Source organism: Pseudorca crassidens, chromosome 5, assembly GCF_039906515.1.
Source record: "Pseudorca crassidens isolate mPseCra1 chromosome 5, mPseCra1.hap1, whole genome shotgun sequence".
Classification (NCBI taxonomy): Eukaryota; Metazoa; Chordata; class Mammalia; order Artiodactyla; family Delphinidae; genus Pseudorca; species Pseudorca crassidens.
In genome coordinates this window covers 91,453,024-91,469,097 of record NC_090300.1, presented here as the reverse complement: position 1 = coordinate 91,469,097, position 16,074 = coordinate 91,453,024, and the positions used below count along the sequence as shown (strand labels likewise).

Below are 16,074 nucleotides of genomic sequence, written 5' to 3'. Positions count from 1 at the left end.
AAATAAACTCCATGTAGTTTAAGATATTTGTGTCAAAAAGCTAAATATTAAAACATGTAATAAAATTAGGGTGAACTTCTTCCTGGCTTTGGGGTAAGAAAGGGCTAAAAAAGAGACACAAGGCCATAAAAACAATTGAAAAATTAGAATACAATAATATTAAGAACATTTTTTTCATCAAAAGACTCCTTAAAGACAGTTTAAAACAAGGCAAACTATAATCTGGGAGAAGATATTTGCCACACATACTTGAAAAAGGATCAAGAATATATAGTTAGCAAAGGTTCAAAACTTTATATCAAGAATATATAAAGAATGCCTACAAACCAAGTTTTAAAAAGACAAAAAGCAGTAGGAAATGAACAAATAGGCACATCACAAAAGATGAAACACAAGTAGCTAGAAAACATGTAGAGATTCTCAGCCTCTCTAACAATCAGGACATGCCAGTGAAGACTAAGCTCAGGAAGTCATTTTACACATAATCAACTTGCAAAAATTAAGTCTGGAATTGCCAAGTGTTATATAGGATTTAGATTAATACAATTTGTTATATGTTGCTGGTGAGGGTAATAATTGGTACCATCTCCTTCCACCACTTAAGCATTATGCTTTATAGCTGAAGAGTTTCATAGCAGACAATTCAACACTTCTACTCCAAGATAAGTACCCCCCAGAAAACAAGTTATTACATGTGTCCAGGAGATATGTACACAAACATTGGGGGGAAAACACTACTCATAATAACAAAAAAACTGTAAATTATCTAAATGGTCATAGTTAGGAGGGTAGATAAATAAACTGTTATATAGTCATATCATAAAATACTATGGAGCAATGAAAAATGAGTGAATGGCAGCCACGTATGACAGCATGAATGAATCTTAATAACACTGTATTGAGTCAAAAAAGTAAACGCCAAGTGACAATATATGGAATGATATTTTAAAGTAAATTTTATTTTTTAAAATTTTAAAAATTTTAAAAATTTTTATTGAAATAAAGTTGATTTATAATGTTGTGTTAGCTTCAGGTATACAGCAAAGTGATTCAGATATATATAAATATATATTCTTTTTTCACATTCATATTTTTTATGAGATATTGAGTATAGTTCCCTGTGCTATTCAGTAGGTTCTTGTTGATTATCTATTTTATATATAGTAGTGTGTATCTGTTAATCCCTAACACTTAATTTATCCCTCCCCTCTTGTCCCCTTTGGTAACCATGTTTGTTTTCTACATCTATAAGTCTATTTCTGTTTTGTAAATAAGTTCACTAGTATCATTGTTTTAGATTCCACATATAAGCTATATCATATGATGTTTGTCTTTCTCTGATGTTTGGCCGGCTTACTTCACTTACTATGATAATCTCTAGGATTAAAAGCAAGTACAGCCAAACACTATATGGCTTAGACATAATAAGTGATAAAAATTTAAAATATATATAAGTAAGTGAATAATAGACAACATTCAGAACAGCATTTGCTTTTGAATGGGTATACAAGGGATGGGACAGGGAGTAAATATTTACAGTGTCATTTTTAATAATTCCAAAATCTGTGTGTATGAGTTGGGGGTAGGATGAGATAATAACTCAATGGATATTATGAAGCCAAACAAAACAATAGCCAAAATGTACTAAGCTACATAGAAAAGGGTAGAAGCTGGGAATTTTTTACCAATCAGATATTAATTGATAATAAAAAGCATTAGACTGGGGATGAAAGTTCATACTTAATAGATTAACATTTATCCTATGTTAAACATAAAATTGATGTTAACATAAAATTGAGTTGTTTATAATAAACTATGCTGAAACTCTACCTACACTAGTTGTCACCCTTTATTCTGGATACTATAATACAAGAAAGTTCCATGAGAGTGTTTTTTTGTTTGTTTACCTGTATCCACAGTGCCTGAGATAGTGCATGGTATTGAGTTGGTTCTCAACAAATATTGTTGAATCAATAAATGAATTAATACTTCTTGGTTACAGGGAAGGTAGATCATGTGACAATGGGGATAAAAATTTATTGGACAATGTTATAGGAAAAAGCTGAACTCCAACTTAAATTTATGCTATGATTGCACATAAATTATCCCATATTTTAATTAGCATCTGATGTTTTCCTTTGTTTATTTGAATTATTTGATTGTCTATTGAAATTATGCTAGAATGTAAGATACACAAGAACAGGGACCTAAGCCTTTTTCTGTTGTTCACTGTAGTATTCTAACATCTGTAATAGTGGCAGGCAACAGTAGGTGCTCAGCGAATATTTGTTGAATGATTGAAAAGGTATGTGTACATTTGGGCAAGGAAGAAAACACACACACACACAGTGAAAAGAAATGATCTGTTTAATTGGAAGTTTTGAACTTTTTATTTATTTGTTTTATTTAAATTGTTATTACAATAGCATGTGTGCCCAGAATAAAATCCTTTTTACCCCGTGCATCCCATCAATATAGATCAATGGCATAGAGGCCACCCAAGGTACTTTTTGCCCCAGAAACTAGAAAATTGAAAGGGTCTTGCTTGAAAGTGCTTCCTAATTTACACAAGTATATTCTTGGTCTTTTCAATAGATTTCATAATGAAATGAACTATTGTAATCCTTCACGTTTTCTGTCCTTCCCCACTTGAAAACTTCATCTATCCTCAGACATCTCTTTATCATTCTTACCATAAAAATAGCCTTAGAAATTGTGAAAGCTAGGAAGGGACGCTAAAACCCAACAAACAATTTTTTTTCCTGGCAGTGAAAACCCACTCTTTTATTTATGCAAGAAGATCTTGTTAACCATTTGCCATTTTTCATCCATAAGCTTAGAGAAAAAATTCCCCACAGTGAGTTGCTCTATTTATAATCATTCACAAAAACACATTAGGATCCAACAAGTTAATATTGATTGCTCAGTCCCAAACTGTTTTTGAAACATGTTTCTACTCATTGGATTGGACTGCAGTATGACATCCAATATTAGATGATGCATTTGGCAAGATTCGTGTCAGGCATTGGTAATGGGATTTTTTTCTTCCAATATGTTTATTTCAATAGATTTATGAAATGTTCAGAGGGAAAAAAAGAATGATAATGGATGGATTTCTAGTGAAATAAACCCACTAGCAGTGTGTCTAGGGCCCTTGCTATTTATGAACACATTCTATGGGATATTTGCTTATACATGCATTTTGTATAGCTCATATATATTTGGATGTCACAAGGAAGTTCTGAGTACATTGCATTTACAATAAATTTATTAGTGTATGTTTTAATATATTCTTTTGTTGTTATTTTGTTATTTATTAACTTGAAGAGGTCTTGGCTGCAATTCAAGAGTGCTGGAATCTAATCCTAGTTCAGCTTCCATATTTCCTTCAGTCTAGAACAGTAACGCATATTTTACTGTAACCATCTATGAAATGGGGATACCAAATCTGAACTTCTAAATACCCAAAATGTATGAGCTTAATAACAACCTGGGACACACTTTCATCCTGACACAGGTGATCAGGCCATGGAGGAGAAAACTGAAGCTTAATTACTTTTTTCTTTCTGGTTTTTCCTGCCATCCATCTGGCCCAGTGGAGCCTAAAGCCACATTGAAATCAGCTTGTCTGTCTAAGTTAGGCAAGTAGAAAAATGATACGAGTCTCCATGAGTCCCTAAGCCTCCAATTTATCCCATTACCAAAATCATCAAGTTCACTGTCACCACATGTACGCGCACACACACACACACACACACACACACACACACACACAGGCCTCAGAGTACCTCTTATCGATCTCACATGAGGTCTTTATTCTGTTCTTTGACCTTGCATCCCATATTCTTCAAAATTTATGTATTCTTCTTAAATCTTACAAGTGCATTTCTTATCCTGTCCCTGGTCCTGGCTGTTTCTCCTCAAGTTCCTGGTAGTTGTGCCTAACAATTTCATAACAACCCCTTTTACTTTCCATAGGCAGAGGGTGATGGAGAAGCTAGAGTTGAGGAGTGGAGGGTCAATGGCAGGGACACAGCAATGCCAGGACCTACAACGATGCTGGGCCTTGTGTCCGGCTGCACCATAATCTCTTCAGTCCCTCCGTTCCCTGTTGGTCAGGATGCTGATTCTCTAAACTCACCATTCTTATCTTCAAATTCTAAAATCTTATATGTCTCAGATCACATCTCTTTCCATTTTCCTTTTATCTAAAAAACTGTTCTGCTCCCATTCTGTCACCTAATTCCTCATTAGGTCAGCCTCAAATTAAAGATTTAGTCCTCTGATTTAAAATTCGATCCTCTGTTAAAATACCAATTTCTGGGGGCTCCATGTTCTTCACAGTTAGTACACAAGCCCCACACTTCCAAAGCTCGTAAATGTCATCTTTGTTAGGAAGAGCATAAGGGGGTCCCATTTATGGACTAAGTGATCATGGCAAGAATGGACACAGTAGCTGGTGCCAGTATTTGCATCCTGATGGAAGAGGTGATGCTGACCCAGTATATATTCCCCTTGAAGGAAAAGTTGGGGCAGAAGACCAAGATCAGTGACATCTCTGTGTCCAAGCCCTGCATCTATGATTATTGCTTGCCACCCTATGCCTTTGTTCTAGGACAAAATTAAGGGCAGAACTCAGAGTGTCTTAAGGAAGATTGGTTACTCAATATAAAGTCTGTACATGTAAAAATCATGCCAGAATTTTAGAAAAGTTCAGTTTGCCTCAAGAACCCTATAAGAGTACCAGAAATTACCTGTGATATTGTCAAAAGAGGAGCTGCCAAACCAGATAATTATGGACTTTTATATGACAGTAAGGATTTTCCTACAAAGGGAAAGATGCCTAACATGTCATAATATTATTGAGAACTGTAAGCTGGTTACAAATGAATGTCAAAAAATGTTATTGCAACCCTGGGCTTCCCTGGTGGCGCAGTGGTTGAGAGTCCGCCTGCCGATGCAGGGGATGTGGGTTCGTGCCCCGGTCCGGGAGGATCCCACATGCCGCGGAGCGGCTGGGCCCGTGAGCCATGGCCGCTGGGCCTGCGCGTCCGGAGCCTGTGCTCCGCAACGGGAGAGGCCACAACAGTGAGAGGCCTGCGTACCGCAAAAAAAAAAAAAAAAAAGTTATTGCAACTCAAGGAAAAAGACAATGCTATCAAAGTGGTCTTGTTTTTACCATAAAAGTACCCTTTTATGGTAGAATGGTATGCTAAGTTCACAGAGTCTCCTTGTCGAATAACCTTTATCAAAAGCTAAATTTAAAGGAATTGTGGAAGAAACTGATGTTATGCTAAAGGAGGGATATAAGAATATATTTGAGAAACTCTAACTACACCATATCCCTATGTTCATATTTTCGACCAATAATGGTGATGTACTTAAGGATGTTATCCATCAAGCTGGTGTTTGTCATCCAAATGTCAAAGTAGTGTTCATTCATGGATTTTGATGAAAATGTGTTCTCAAAGAATTTAAAGGAGAATTAACCTACATATTTAACAAACATGATGATACCTTGAAGAACACAGAATATTTCAATCAATTAAAGGACAATAATAATTTAACTCTGCTGAGAGACTCCCAAGGAGACTTAAGAATGGCAGGTGGAGTAGCCGGTGTTTAACACATCCTAAAAACTGGATATCTAAATGATGGAGTGGGTGAGCTTTTAGAAAAAGTATGGTTTTAGTGAAAGATAAATCACTGGAGATAGCCAGCTCTATCTTACTGAGGATTCTATAAACTGGTATTCTTCAGGAAGACCTCTCTCCTATGGGAGCAGTTAATACAAGAACTGCCCATCTCTTAATCTTGCTGAAACGCTCTTAATTGTAATATATTCTTGCTCTTGAAGTTTTTCCTTTACATTACTGAAATATTTTCAGACATGTTAAGTCTATCAGCTGGAAGCTGCTTTTTCTTCGCCTCTCTCAACACACTTTCCTCTTTATTTCTTTTTAACAGATTTTGAAAAATCTTAAAGCCAAAATCAGAAAAATAACTCCCTAGTTTTCCAAAGTGGATTTTGTAATTCAATTTTATCACACATATTTTGAGATCTTTTTATACTTGAAAAGTTTTCAGAAGGCCAACAAGAAATTTTATGAAATGGTCAAATAATTTACGTGATTTTAAGTTAAGTATTGCCAGTTCTGCAATTTGGATGGATCATGCTGATGGTATTACCATCTCCTGAAATTGTATTATGTTTGGTTTTCTTGTTTGGAGAAAATCAGAATTGGCCAGAAAAGACTGGCGCTCTGTATTTAATGAAAAAACAGTTGGTATCCACATGTAACTGATCATTACAGGTGTTCTATATTGACTCGCTGATAATGAACATAAAATAGAAAATCTATTTTTAAATACCCATTTGTCTCAAGGTGATAGCACTTGTTAAACCATTCATATCTTAGCATAAATTAATTTATCATATCCTTTCTTGCAAACAGACTTTGAAGACATAAGAAATAAAGGCATCAGGCCCTAAAAGTAGGAAGTAAAGGAGACACCATATTGGGCAAAAAATCCGTAAGGTTATCCAGAAGAAACTTCCTTCTTCATAATTTTACCTAAATCCAGGCCTGGCTCCAATTTCTTTTTAGTTGGTTTTGCTCTGTGTCAATCAAACTCCTGGCTTAATGGCTTAAACATTAAAAATTGGCATTAAAAAAGTACCCAGTCCATTGTCATCTATAGACCTTGGCATTCTGTCTACAACAAAAAGGATCAAGATCACATGTACAGGGTCATAGAACTATATTGAAGATAAGAACATCTCCCAGACCTAGACAAACTCAAAATAGCTATATACAAAATCACCCTAACCTGGGGGGTGACCCCAAGTGGAGCAGCTGTCACAGACTGTCCTGTGAGCAATCCCCAGAAAGCAGTGACTTTCAGCTCTTCCAAAGGGCCTGGTAACATACCTTTGTCGGCAGCTGTAACTGCTACTGGCATCTAGAGAGAAACCAAGAAAGGGTCAGGCTAAGGGGGGTTTTAATGTTTGTTTTATTTTATTTTGGTTTTGCTTATTGTTTTGGTCTTGACACAAAAGAAAGCATTCAGCTTGGAAAATCATGTATACTAATGTTTTAAATAAATGAGCATAATGTTTTTCTACCGATTATAACCATATACTACTGCAGATATTTTACTTTACATTACATTATAGGCATGTTATCAGGTACAGATATGTGGAGTCTGCCAAGAAGTGGAACTTTCTTGCCAGAGTTGGAGAGCTAAACAAAATGAGTTGATATATCTATTTCAAAGGCCCTATGTGCTGCTGGAATTTGCTGCCATCCACTCAAGGGGAAGGTTTGCCTCTGAATGTATCTAAAGGACTCACCCAGAAGCTAACAAGTCCTGTAACCACAGGGGTCTGATTATTCGCTGTTGACACTTCAGTTTTCATCGTCAAACAATAATGTCAGCTTACCCTTCAGACTATACTACAAAGCTACAGTAATCAAGAGAGTATGGTACTGGCAAAAAAAAGAAATATAGATCAATGGAACAGGATAGAAAGCCCAGAGATAAACCCATGCACATATGGTCACCTATCTTTGATAAAGGAGGCAAGAATATAGAGTGGAGAAAAGACAGCCTCTTCAATAAGTGGTGCTGGGAAAACTGGACAGCTACATGTAAAAGAATGAAATTAGAACACTCCCTAATACCATACACAAAAATAAACTCAAAATAGATTAAAGACCTAAATGTAAGGCCAGACACTATTAAACTCTTAGAGGAAAACATAGGCAGAACACTCCATGACATAAATCACAGCAAGATCCTTTTTGACCCACCTCCTAGAGTCATGGAAATAAAAACAAAAATAAACAAATGGGAGCTGATGAGGCTTAAAAGCTTTTACACAGCAAAGGAAACCATAAACAAGACGAGAAGACAACCCTCAGAATGGGAGAAAATATTTGCAAATGAAGCAACTGACAAAGGATTAATCTCCAAAATTTACAAGCAGCTCATGCAGCGCAATATCAAAAAAACAAACAAACCAATCCAAAAATGGGCAGAAGACCTAAATAGACATTTCTCTAAAGAAGATATACAGATTGCCAACAAACACATGAAAGAATGCTCAACATCATTAATCATTAGAGAAATGCAAATCAAAACTACAATGAGATATCATCTCACACTGGTCAGAATGGCCATCATCAAAAAATCTACAAACAATAAATGCTGGAGAGGGTGTGAACCCTCATGCACTGTTGGTGGGAATGTAAATTGATACAGCCACTATGGAGAACAGTATGGAGGTTCCTTAAAAAACTACAAATAGAACTACCATATGACCCAGCAATCCCACTACTGGGCATATACCCTGAGAAAACCATAATTTAAAAAGAGTCATGTACCACAATGTTCATTGCAGCTCTATTTACGATAGCCAGGACATGGAAGCAACCTAAGGGTCCATCAACAGATGAATGGATAAAGAAGATGTGGCACATATATACAATGGAATATTACTCAGCCATAAAAAGAAACAAAATTGAGCTATTTGTAGTGAGGTGGATGGACCCAGAGCCTGTCATACAGAGTGAAGTAAGTCAGAAAGAGAAAAACAAATACCGTATGCTAACACATATATATGGAATCTAAAAAAAAAAGTGGTCTGAAGAACCTAGGGGCAGGATAGGAATAAAGATGCAGCTGTAGAGAATGGACCCGAGGACATGAGGAGGGGGAAGGGTAAGCTGGGATGAAGTGAGAGAGTGGCATGGACATATATACACTGCCAAATGTAAAATAGATAGCTAGTGGGAAGCAGCCGCATAGCACAGGGAGATCAGCTCTGTGCTTTGTGACCACCTAGAGGGGTGGGATAGGGAGGGTGGGAGGGAGGCGCAAGAGGGAAGAGATATGGGAACATATGTATACGTATAACTGATTCACTTTGTTGTAAAGCAGAAACTAACACACCATTGTAAAACAATTATACTCCAATAAAGATGTTAAAAAAAAAAAAGTCCTATTGGTATCTTTTCTTTACTGAAGGCCACTGTAACACACCTGGGCTTTCATTCTTTTAGCTCCTCTGTGGGATAGACATGAGAACAGTCACAACACACTCTCTGGGGCTGGAAAAACCTCTCCTAGTGTTTTCTTCCATTTCTTCTTCCTGCTTTAAATGGCTGTGATCAAAACCTTCCCTATTAGAAACATCTGGACCACAAGCATTCCCTCAACTCCCACTTTATTTTGGGACCTTCTAATGTGTGCTGAATTTTTAGGTTCAATTAAAGGTCAAGAAGAGACAATAAAATAATTAGTCTTATACAGATTAACTTTTCCATTATCTTCTTCCTTTAGCAGCTTCATGGATGCCCAGTGAGACGTACAGTTCATCCCCCTCAAGGGCAGGTTCGACACTCCATGGTGAGCACTTAGGGAAAATTTCGTGTCAGGGAAGGTTGTGGTCTGCTTTATTTGATCAGAGGGGAAAAATGAGAACGAAGCCAATCTCAGGTATTTAAAAGTGCATCTTGATGAAAACGACAGTGATGATAAAAATGACAATGGATGGAACCAAAATTCTTCCCAGTCACTCAAAAAAGGTAGAGAACAAGTCTTAGATTTGTCTCTATTTTATTTCAAAATGAAATCTACATAATAGCATTTGGGGGCCAAATCCATTAAAGTGCATTTTAAGTTTTAATTTTCCATTGGAAAATGGAATGATTTGTTGACATGGATTTGTCTACTCAGATATTGCAGAGGAATTTTTATTGATCTTATCAAACATATTAGAGTGGGAAGAATCAGCATTTTGATCCATTGGACCTCTGATAACCTGGGCTACTATGGGTAAGCCTCATCTTCCCATGACACCAACTTCAGACATTTTCCCATAACCACTTCTCATGGAGATTCTTTAGCAGATCTTATTTTGTTTTATGTGCTGTATTGTTTCTCTTTTTTTTCTTTAAACCAATAGGAAGTTTCACTCTTTGGTAACTGTTAGATCCTAGGATACCAGTCCTGCATAAATTGGTCCTTAGTAAATTTTACAGATAATATTTTAGGAGCATTTAGGCCATTCAGATTGAGCCCTTGCTAATAGCAAGTGAAGTCCAATCACAATTTTACACTTCTTGACCAGGTGGAGATTGTCATTAGGATCAGATCAGATATCCCCTTTATATCCCTAGGTGACACCTTCCCCAGCACAGCCAGAGCATTTTCAGAAGTTCCCACAACTGCCAATGGATCTACTAAAAATAATCATATCCATATCACTGCTGAGTCATTTACCGCTTTTTAAACGTTTATGTTTTATTCACTCAACAAGTATTTACTGAGTACCTGCCATTTGTCAGGTACTGTGCCAGTTGTTTGGTATACGTTGAAAACACTTGCCTCCTGAAGATTATAATCTATTATAGAGGATATTTAGTAAATAAATAATCGTGCAATTCAATTTATTTGTGACACATCTTATGGTATAGTACAAGGTGTTGCCAGAGTCTAACAGAAAGCTCTGATTTTAATTGGGGAACAAGAAAGGATTCTCTGAGGATATATTTAAAATTAAAATCTGAAAAATGAATGAGAATGAGCCAGGTAAAAAGTAGTGAGAAACATTTCAGTTCTGTGAAAGTATAGTCTGATTTTTGGAACAAAGAGTATTCCTATAGGGCTTCCCTGGTGGTGCAGTGGTTGGGGGTCCGCCTGCCGATGCAGGGGACATGGGTTCGTGCCCTGGTCCGGGAGGATCCTGCATGCCTCGGAGTGGCTGGGCCTGTGGGCCACGGCAGCTGGGCCTGCGCCTCCGGAGCCTGTGCTCTGCAACAGGAGAGGCCACGATGGTGAGAGGCCCACATACCACAAAAAAAAAAAGAGTATTCCTATAATTCAACTAATAAAATTCTGTCAATGTTAAATGTAATCCCTTGTTTTATATCATAAGAGGTCATGGTATTCAATAAAGTTAGGACCCTCCCAACACAGATCTTGATTGTAAATTCAGAGCCATAATCAACTCTTTCCCTTCAGAAGGTATTCACTTAAATGACGAACGTTCCACCTGGGGACTCAGTTTATTTCATATTGAGGGTCACACAGTCCTCAGTTACTGGAGCATCATCCATCCTGCACACCACATAGTAGCAGAGCTGCAAACTGACATCCTACTAACATCTTTCACTATTGGTGCCTTAAAGAACTGCCTAATTGAGAGACAGGGCAAGACTGGAGCTCGGCTTTTCCACCAAGACATTCCTGAAGTCAGTGGTCTCATTTTCTATATTTGGTTGGGAGAAAATTAGTAAGCATTGATGGAAGACCTATTAGAAGACCTATTTAAAACCTTTTGTTCTTTCATTTCTCTAAAACTTTAGAGGTAAAATGTTATATTCCACCATATTACCAGTGCAGAGCTTAGTAAGTCTTGACGTTACTAAAACAGAGCTTTGTGTAGTCCTAAATTGACCTCTTGTGAGATTCTTTCTTTTGTGATCATGATATTCCAGTGGTTTGAACTACTGTGAACTCTCTAGCCACCTGTGCATACAATGAGCCACACGGTTACGTATTTTAGGACTGTGTGAGCTTCCAGGGTACCCTCAGTGTCTGCTTTGACAGGGCTAGAGTAGCGTGAGCATCAGGAAGACCTTGAATCCCTGGATACGTGTTGTAAGAGGAAAAATCTTCAGCACTGATACCCAGTGTTAACATGACATCATGTGGCTGCCATCCAAACTACGTAAAACATAGAAGAGATTTGGTAACTAATATTTGAAATCCAGTTTTTTGGCCTGTAGTTTTTGAAACTTTGCTTTATGAAAAGCAGTGTAATAAATCTGAGGTAATCAAAACAATTAAAAAAGTAGTCTCCACCTACAATCAGTTTATAATCTAGTGAAAATGATGAAAAAACAAAAACAATCCAGATAATTCTGATACAAAAATGCACTTTTTGCCCAAAGAATTTATGTAATCTGAAGAGCTAATGATCTACCTATAATGTATTAGGAATTTCACTGGAGTGTTGTTAGAAATAAGAAAAGCCTGGAAACAATTTAACCATCTAACATTAAGAGGCCAATTAAATAAACTATGGTAGATCCATACGTTGGGGAACTAGCCAGTAATTTAATCTTGTAGAATGAGGAAAACCTCTATGCACTTCTGTGAAAAGTATTCCAAGAATATTTTTTAAGAGAAAGAAACCAGGAACAGAACAGTATGTACAGTATGCCCCCATTTGTAATAAGAAGGGATATATATTCATGGTACATATATTTGCTTATATATGAGTAAAAAATTTCTGATAGGATACATAATTAACTATTAAAAGTTATTGCCTCTAGTGTGGGTAGCTGGCATCTGAAGAAGTAAGGATACTTCCTTTTCATTGTAGTTTTGTATTTTCGTACTATTTGAATCTTTAACGTGATCATAAAACACTTTTTAAAAAGGAAAAAATTAAGCAACTATATAATTATAAACATTCCCTTTTATTCTCTGCCAGGCAGAACCAGACAGTCTTATTTCCTAAGAGAGTTTGTTTTCTTAATTTTTCCTTCATGTTAGAGAAAAAGTAAAACAGTCCTGAATATTATATTTATATTGCCTCTGGCCTTTTTGGCTTTGGACTTTCAAGCCTTTGAATTGTTATAATGCTTTTTATTCTTTCCTCCTCCTCCTAACACACGAATATTCCATAAAGCATTTAATGACTCCTTAAAGAATAAGAAAATACAAAGCTAGATCAATATTTCTACACATAAAGTTTTCTTTACTGAAGTGAATTTGGAAAACAAATTTACAGATGATCAGTTTTATTTAGTCATTCTTACAAATACCATTTCACTGGGCACCATGTGCCAGGAATTGTCCAGGGTCTTGGGGAAATGAAAAAAAAAAAGAAAAGATCAGTTCTGGAACATTCTAACAAGAAAGACATTCATGTGAAAAAAAGCAATTGTATAAATGCAAGAACAGATATGAGAACAAGACATAGATATGGTCCCAGAGCATGACTGTGATCAATGAACACCCCATGGCCTTTGGAGAAAACGTGTTTCAGGTAAGCAAACTAATTCAATTCATCCTGCCTTCCAGTTGCCAAACTTTGGCATTAAAGTTCGTCTCTCTTTATGCCACAGGTATTGTGGTTAATCAGCCCAAAGATGGAATGTCCTGGCCAGTGACTGTGGCAGCTTTGCTCTTTTCCTGCCTTGTACTGTTTGGTCTTGGAGTGAGAAAATTGTGTCAATACCAAAAAGAAACGTGAGTCCAATACTAAGATATGCAGGAACAGATACTTTTTTCAGTACAAAATATTCACTCAGCACTTTAAATATCATTCCTAGCATTGATCTCATATTTAACTGAGGAAATAAGGCTCAGAGAAGCCCAGAGAGGCTACCTAGCTTCCCCGGCACCACACAGTTGGGATTAGATGCACAGCTTCCGACTTCGTCCCACCTCTCCCTGTTCAGGCTCGAGCACTCACTGGATGGAACAAGTCAGTGGGCATGAAATGAGAACTGAAACTGATTTTTCTCTTAATCTTCATTAGTTTTTTCATTTTCATGCATCTCTGAATTGCCTGGGCCCCGCTGGGCCTAGATGCTCAAGTGTGAAATTGAGTGAGAAAGGTAATTTTAAGAAATTTCCACCTGCTTTTCAGCAGAATGGGCTTTTACTGCCCTTTTCCTTTTTCCCCACAGGGAAAAGCAAGCAAGCAAGCAATGTGTTACCCCTTTTCTGTCTTATTGAAATATTTTCCAAAACTCTCCTCCCTCCACTCATCGTTCTGAAATGACATGGAAGGTTAAGCCTCACTTTTCTGACTCAGCTACTTTGGGTCAGTCTGGATTAGGCCATGCCTAGAGGAGACCCTCAGAGTACATAGAGCTGATCTTCCACGTATCTTACTACTACTGTCTCAGATAACATTGACCATGTACTCTACCTTCTACTTAGAGTACCCTCGAAGACTCTATAGCCATGTGCATGGAGTGTTTTGTGGTGAATAAAACACCAAACAGAGTCAGAAATTCTGGATTCTTGTCCAAGTACTACACTTTGGCCACCACGTGACCTTGAGAAATTCTTAATTTCCCATAAAAGATAGAAGTGCAAATTTCTTAGAATTTTGTCCACCTTTTGATATATATATTGTCTCCATTAAAGCATCAGAGAACCAGGTAATAGGCGTTGGGATTTTTATATTAAAATGAGAAAACAGGAATCTGAAAATATGAATTGATTTTTTTTATTGTTCTGCATTCAAATGTCTGTTTTACATAGAGATGAAAAACAATCTCTCCCTCTCTCTGGAGAAATTAAGGTACTATGGATTGATAGACAAAGGGTAGAAGTATTTGAGTCATGGACATAAATCTGCTCACAGATATACCTCTATTTCCTGATATCAAGAGAGCTGGAGCATTTGTGCAGCTAAGTGCCACACTCACCTTTATGCTTGAGGCGCTTCAGAGAGAGAGATGAATTGTGCTAACATAGAACAGTACTTTATACAAAGACAACTTTAAGAATATTCACTAAAACAAACAGAAGATGGATGATGTGGGCACCATCCTTCCCCACAGTATACACACAGTGAGTGAGTGGGTGAAGGTTGGGGGTGAGGTTGGCAAAGGGACTATTAGAAAAGCTGCCATCTTTGGTCCCAGAATTTTAAAATTTTGTCCCTGAAGGAATGTTTTAACCCACATAAGAGAAACACTTCTTCTATTAGGAGGCAGTTGCCATGGAGAGTGTAGGTTCTGGTTAAAAGGCTTGAATTGCTGGTCTGGTTTCTTTGAACAAGTTGCTTAAAACCTCTGAGCCTCAGTTTTATCTATGGAATGGTGACAATAATATTCAATTCCTAAATGCAAATTATATAATGCTGTGATTAAAATGATTTACAAATTATAAAGTATCACATAAATATTAATTAATGCTACTATCATAACAGGACTAAAAAGCAGGTTACGCCAGGAAAAAAATCTGAGAGAACCAGGGAAGCATGTCTCTTTCACTTTCTCTGTTTTCTACTTTAAAAAATATATTATACACACATCACCCCCTGACATTCTCAGCGTTGAAGGAGCCATGTTTTGTTCCAAGCATGGAAAGACCTCCGCCTTTCAAGCCGCCTCACCTCCCATCAAGTACACCTACATTCAAGAGTCCATTGGAGTTGATCTGCCTTGTCATGAGCTGGAGACACTCTAGTCCTCTGAGACTTTGCCACACAAGCAAAACTCTGCTAGAATCCTATCGAAAAGATAGATATGGTGCTTTATTAATATAATCACCCTCTAGCCAAGTCTCTGCTGCAGTTGAAATGGATGTCAGAATTGAATGACCTGTTTTCCCAGCAACTCACCCTCTTTCATCTGCACATGCTGGAAATTTAAACAAGAGTGAGAGGCTATGTGAAGCTCACACCTAATGCTATCTGCAGGGATTTTCTTGCTTATGTAAGAAGTGCAAATTAGGCTGCTGTCATTCAAAAATACTTGCAGTGTTTTTATGTTTCACTTTAATTCTTTGAGGGGATGACAAGGGTTTCAAGCTTATGTCCATACATGATCCTCTTCCCTTTGGGGCATCTGCTAACATTCTAAGCTATTTGCCAAAATTATGATAACCTCTGAGGTTTGTTGCATTCCCTAGGAAAATTACAAGAAGAAGAAAATGTGAAAGTTCTAGCGAGAGTTCCAAATAATGGGAAAGTGCAATTAGTCTTTGTACTGAAATTCAGTTGTTTATTTTCACTGGAGGAAAACAGAATACCTTGCATAAGAACCCCAGTTCCAGTCTTTCTTCACTCTTCCTCCCGTCATGCTCAGCCTGGGCTCCTGCACATGGGATGAACAAAAGGATAACCATTTGGTTTTGTTTTACTGTCCCATTAGAAGACATAAATATGTGTAGAAGTATTGGGTAAAAAGTGGCTGAGTTGGAGGATGCTAGATTGTTTCGGTAAAGGGATAGACAGTTGTACAGTACGACATACGTCATGTAATTGTTCAATCTATCATATGGCCAAGTGTCTCATGATGTTTTAGTCTTAGCCAT

The 16,074-nt window shown here is 37.1% G+C and overlaps 1 protein-coding gene and 1 pseudogene across 1 annotated transcript in view; both read left to right on the top strand.

Annotated features, from left to right (window-relative positions):
• CD96 (CD96 molecule) overlaps nt 1-15,225 on the top strand; it is an 85,240-nt gene extending 70,015 nt beyond the window's left edge. The window contains 5 exon segments of the mRNA XM_067737161.1: nt 9,346-9,411; nt 10,185-10,269; nt 13,138-13,266; nt 15,118-15,146; nt 15,149-15,225. Coding sequence (XP_067593262.1) covers nt 9,346-9,411; nt 10,185-10,269; nt 13,138-13,266; nt 15,118-15,146; nt 15,149-15,225 — 386 coding nt within the window.
• LOC137224514 (cytosolic 5'-nucleotidase 3A-like) lies at nt 4,420-5,745 on the top strand (annotated as a pseudogene).
• Nucleotides 15,226-16,074: the final 849 nt, after the last annotated feature.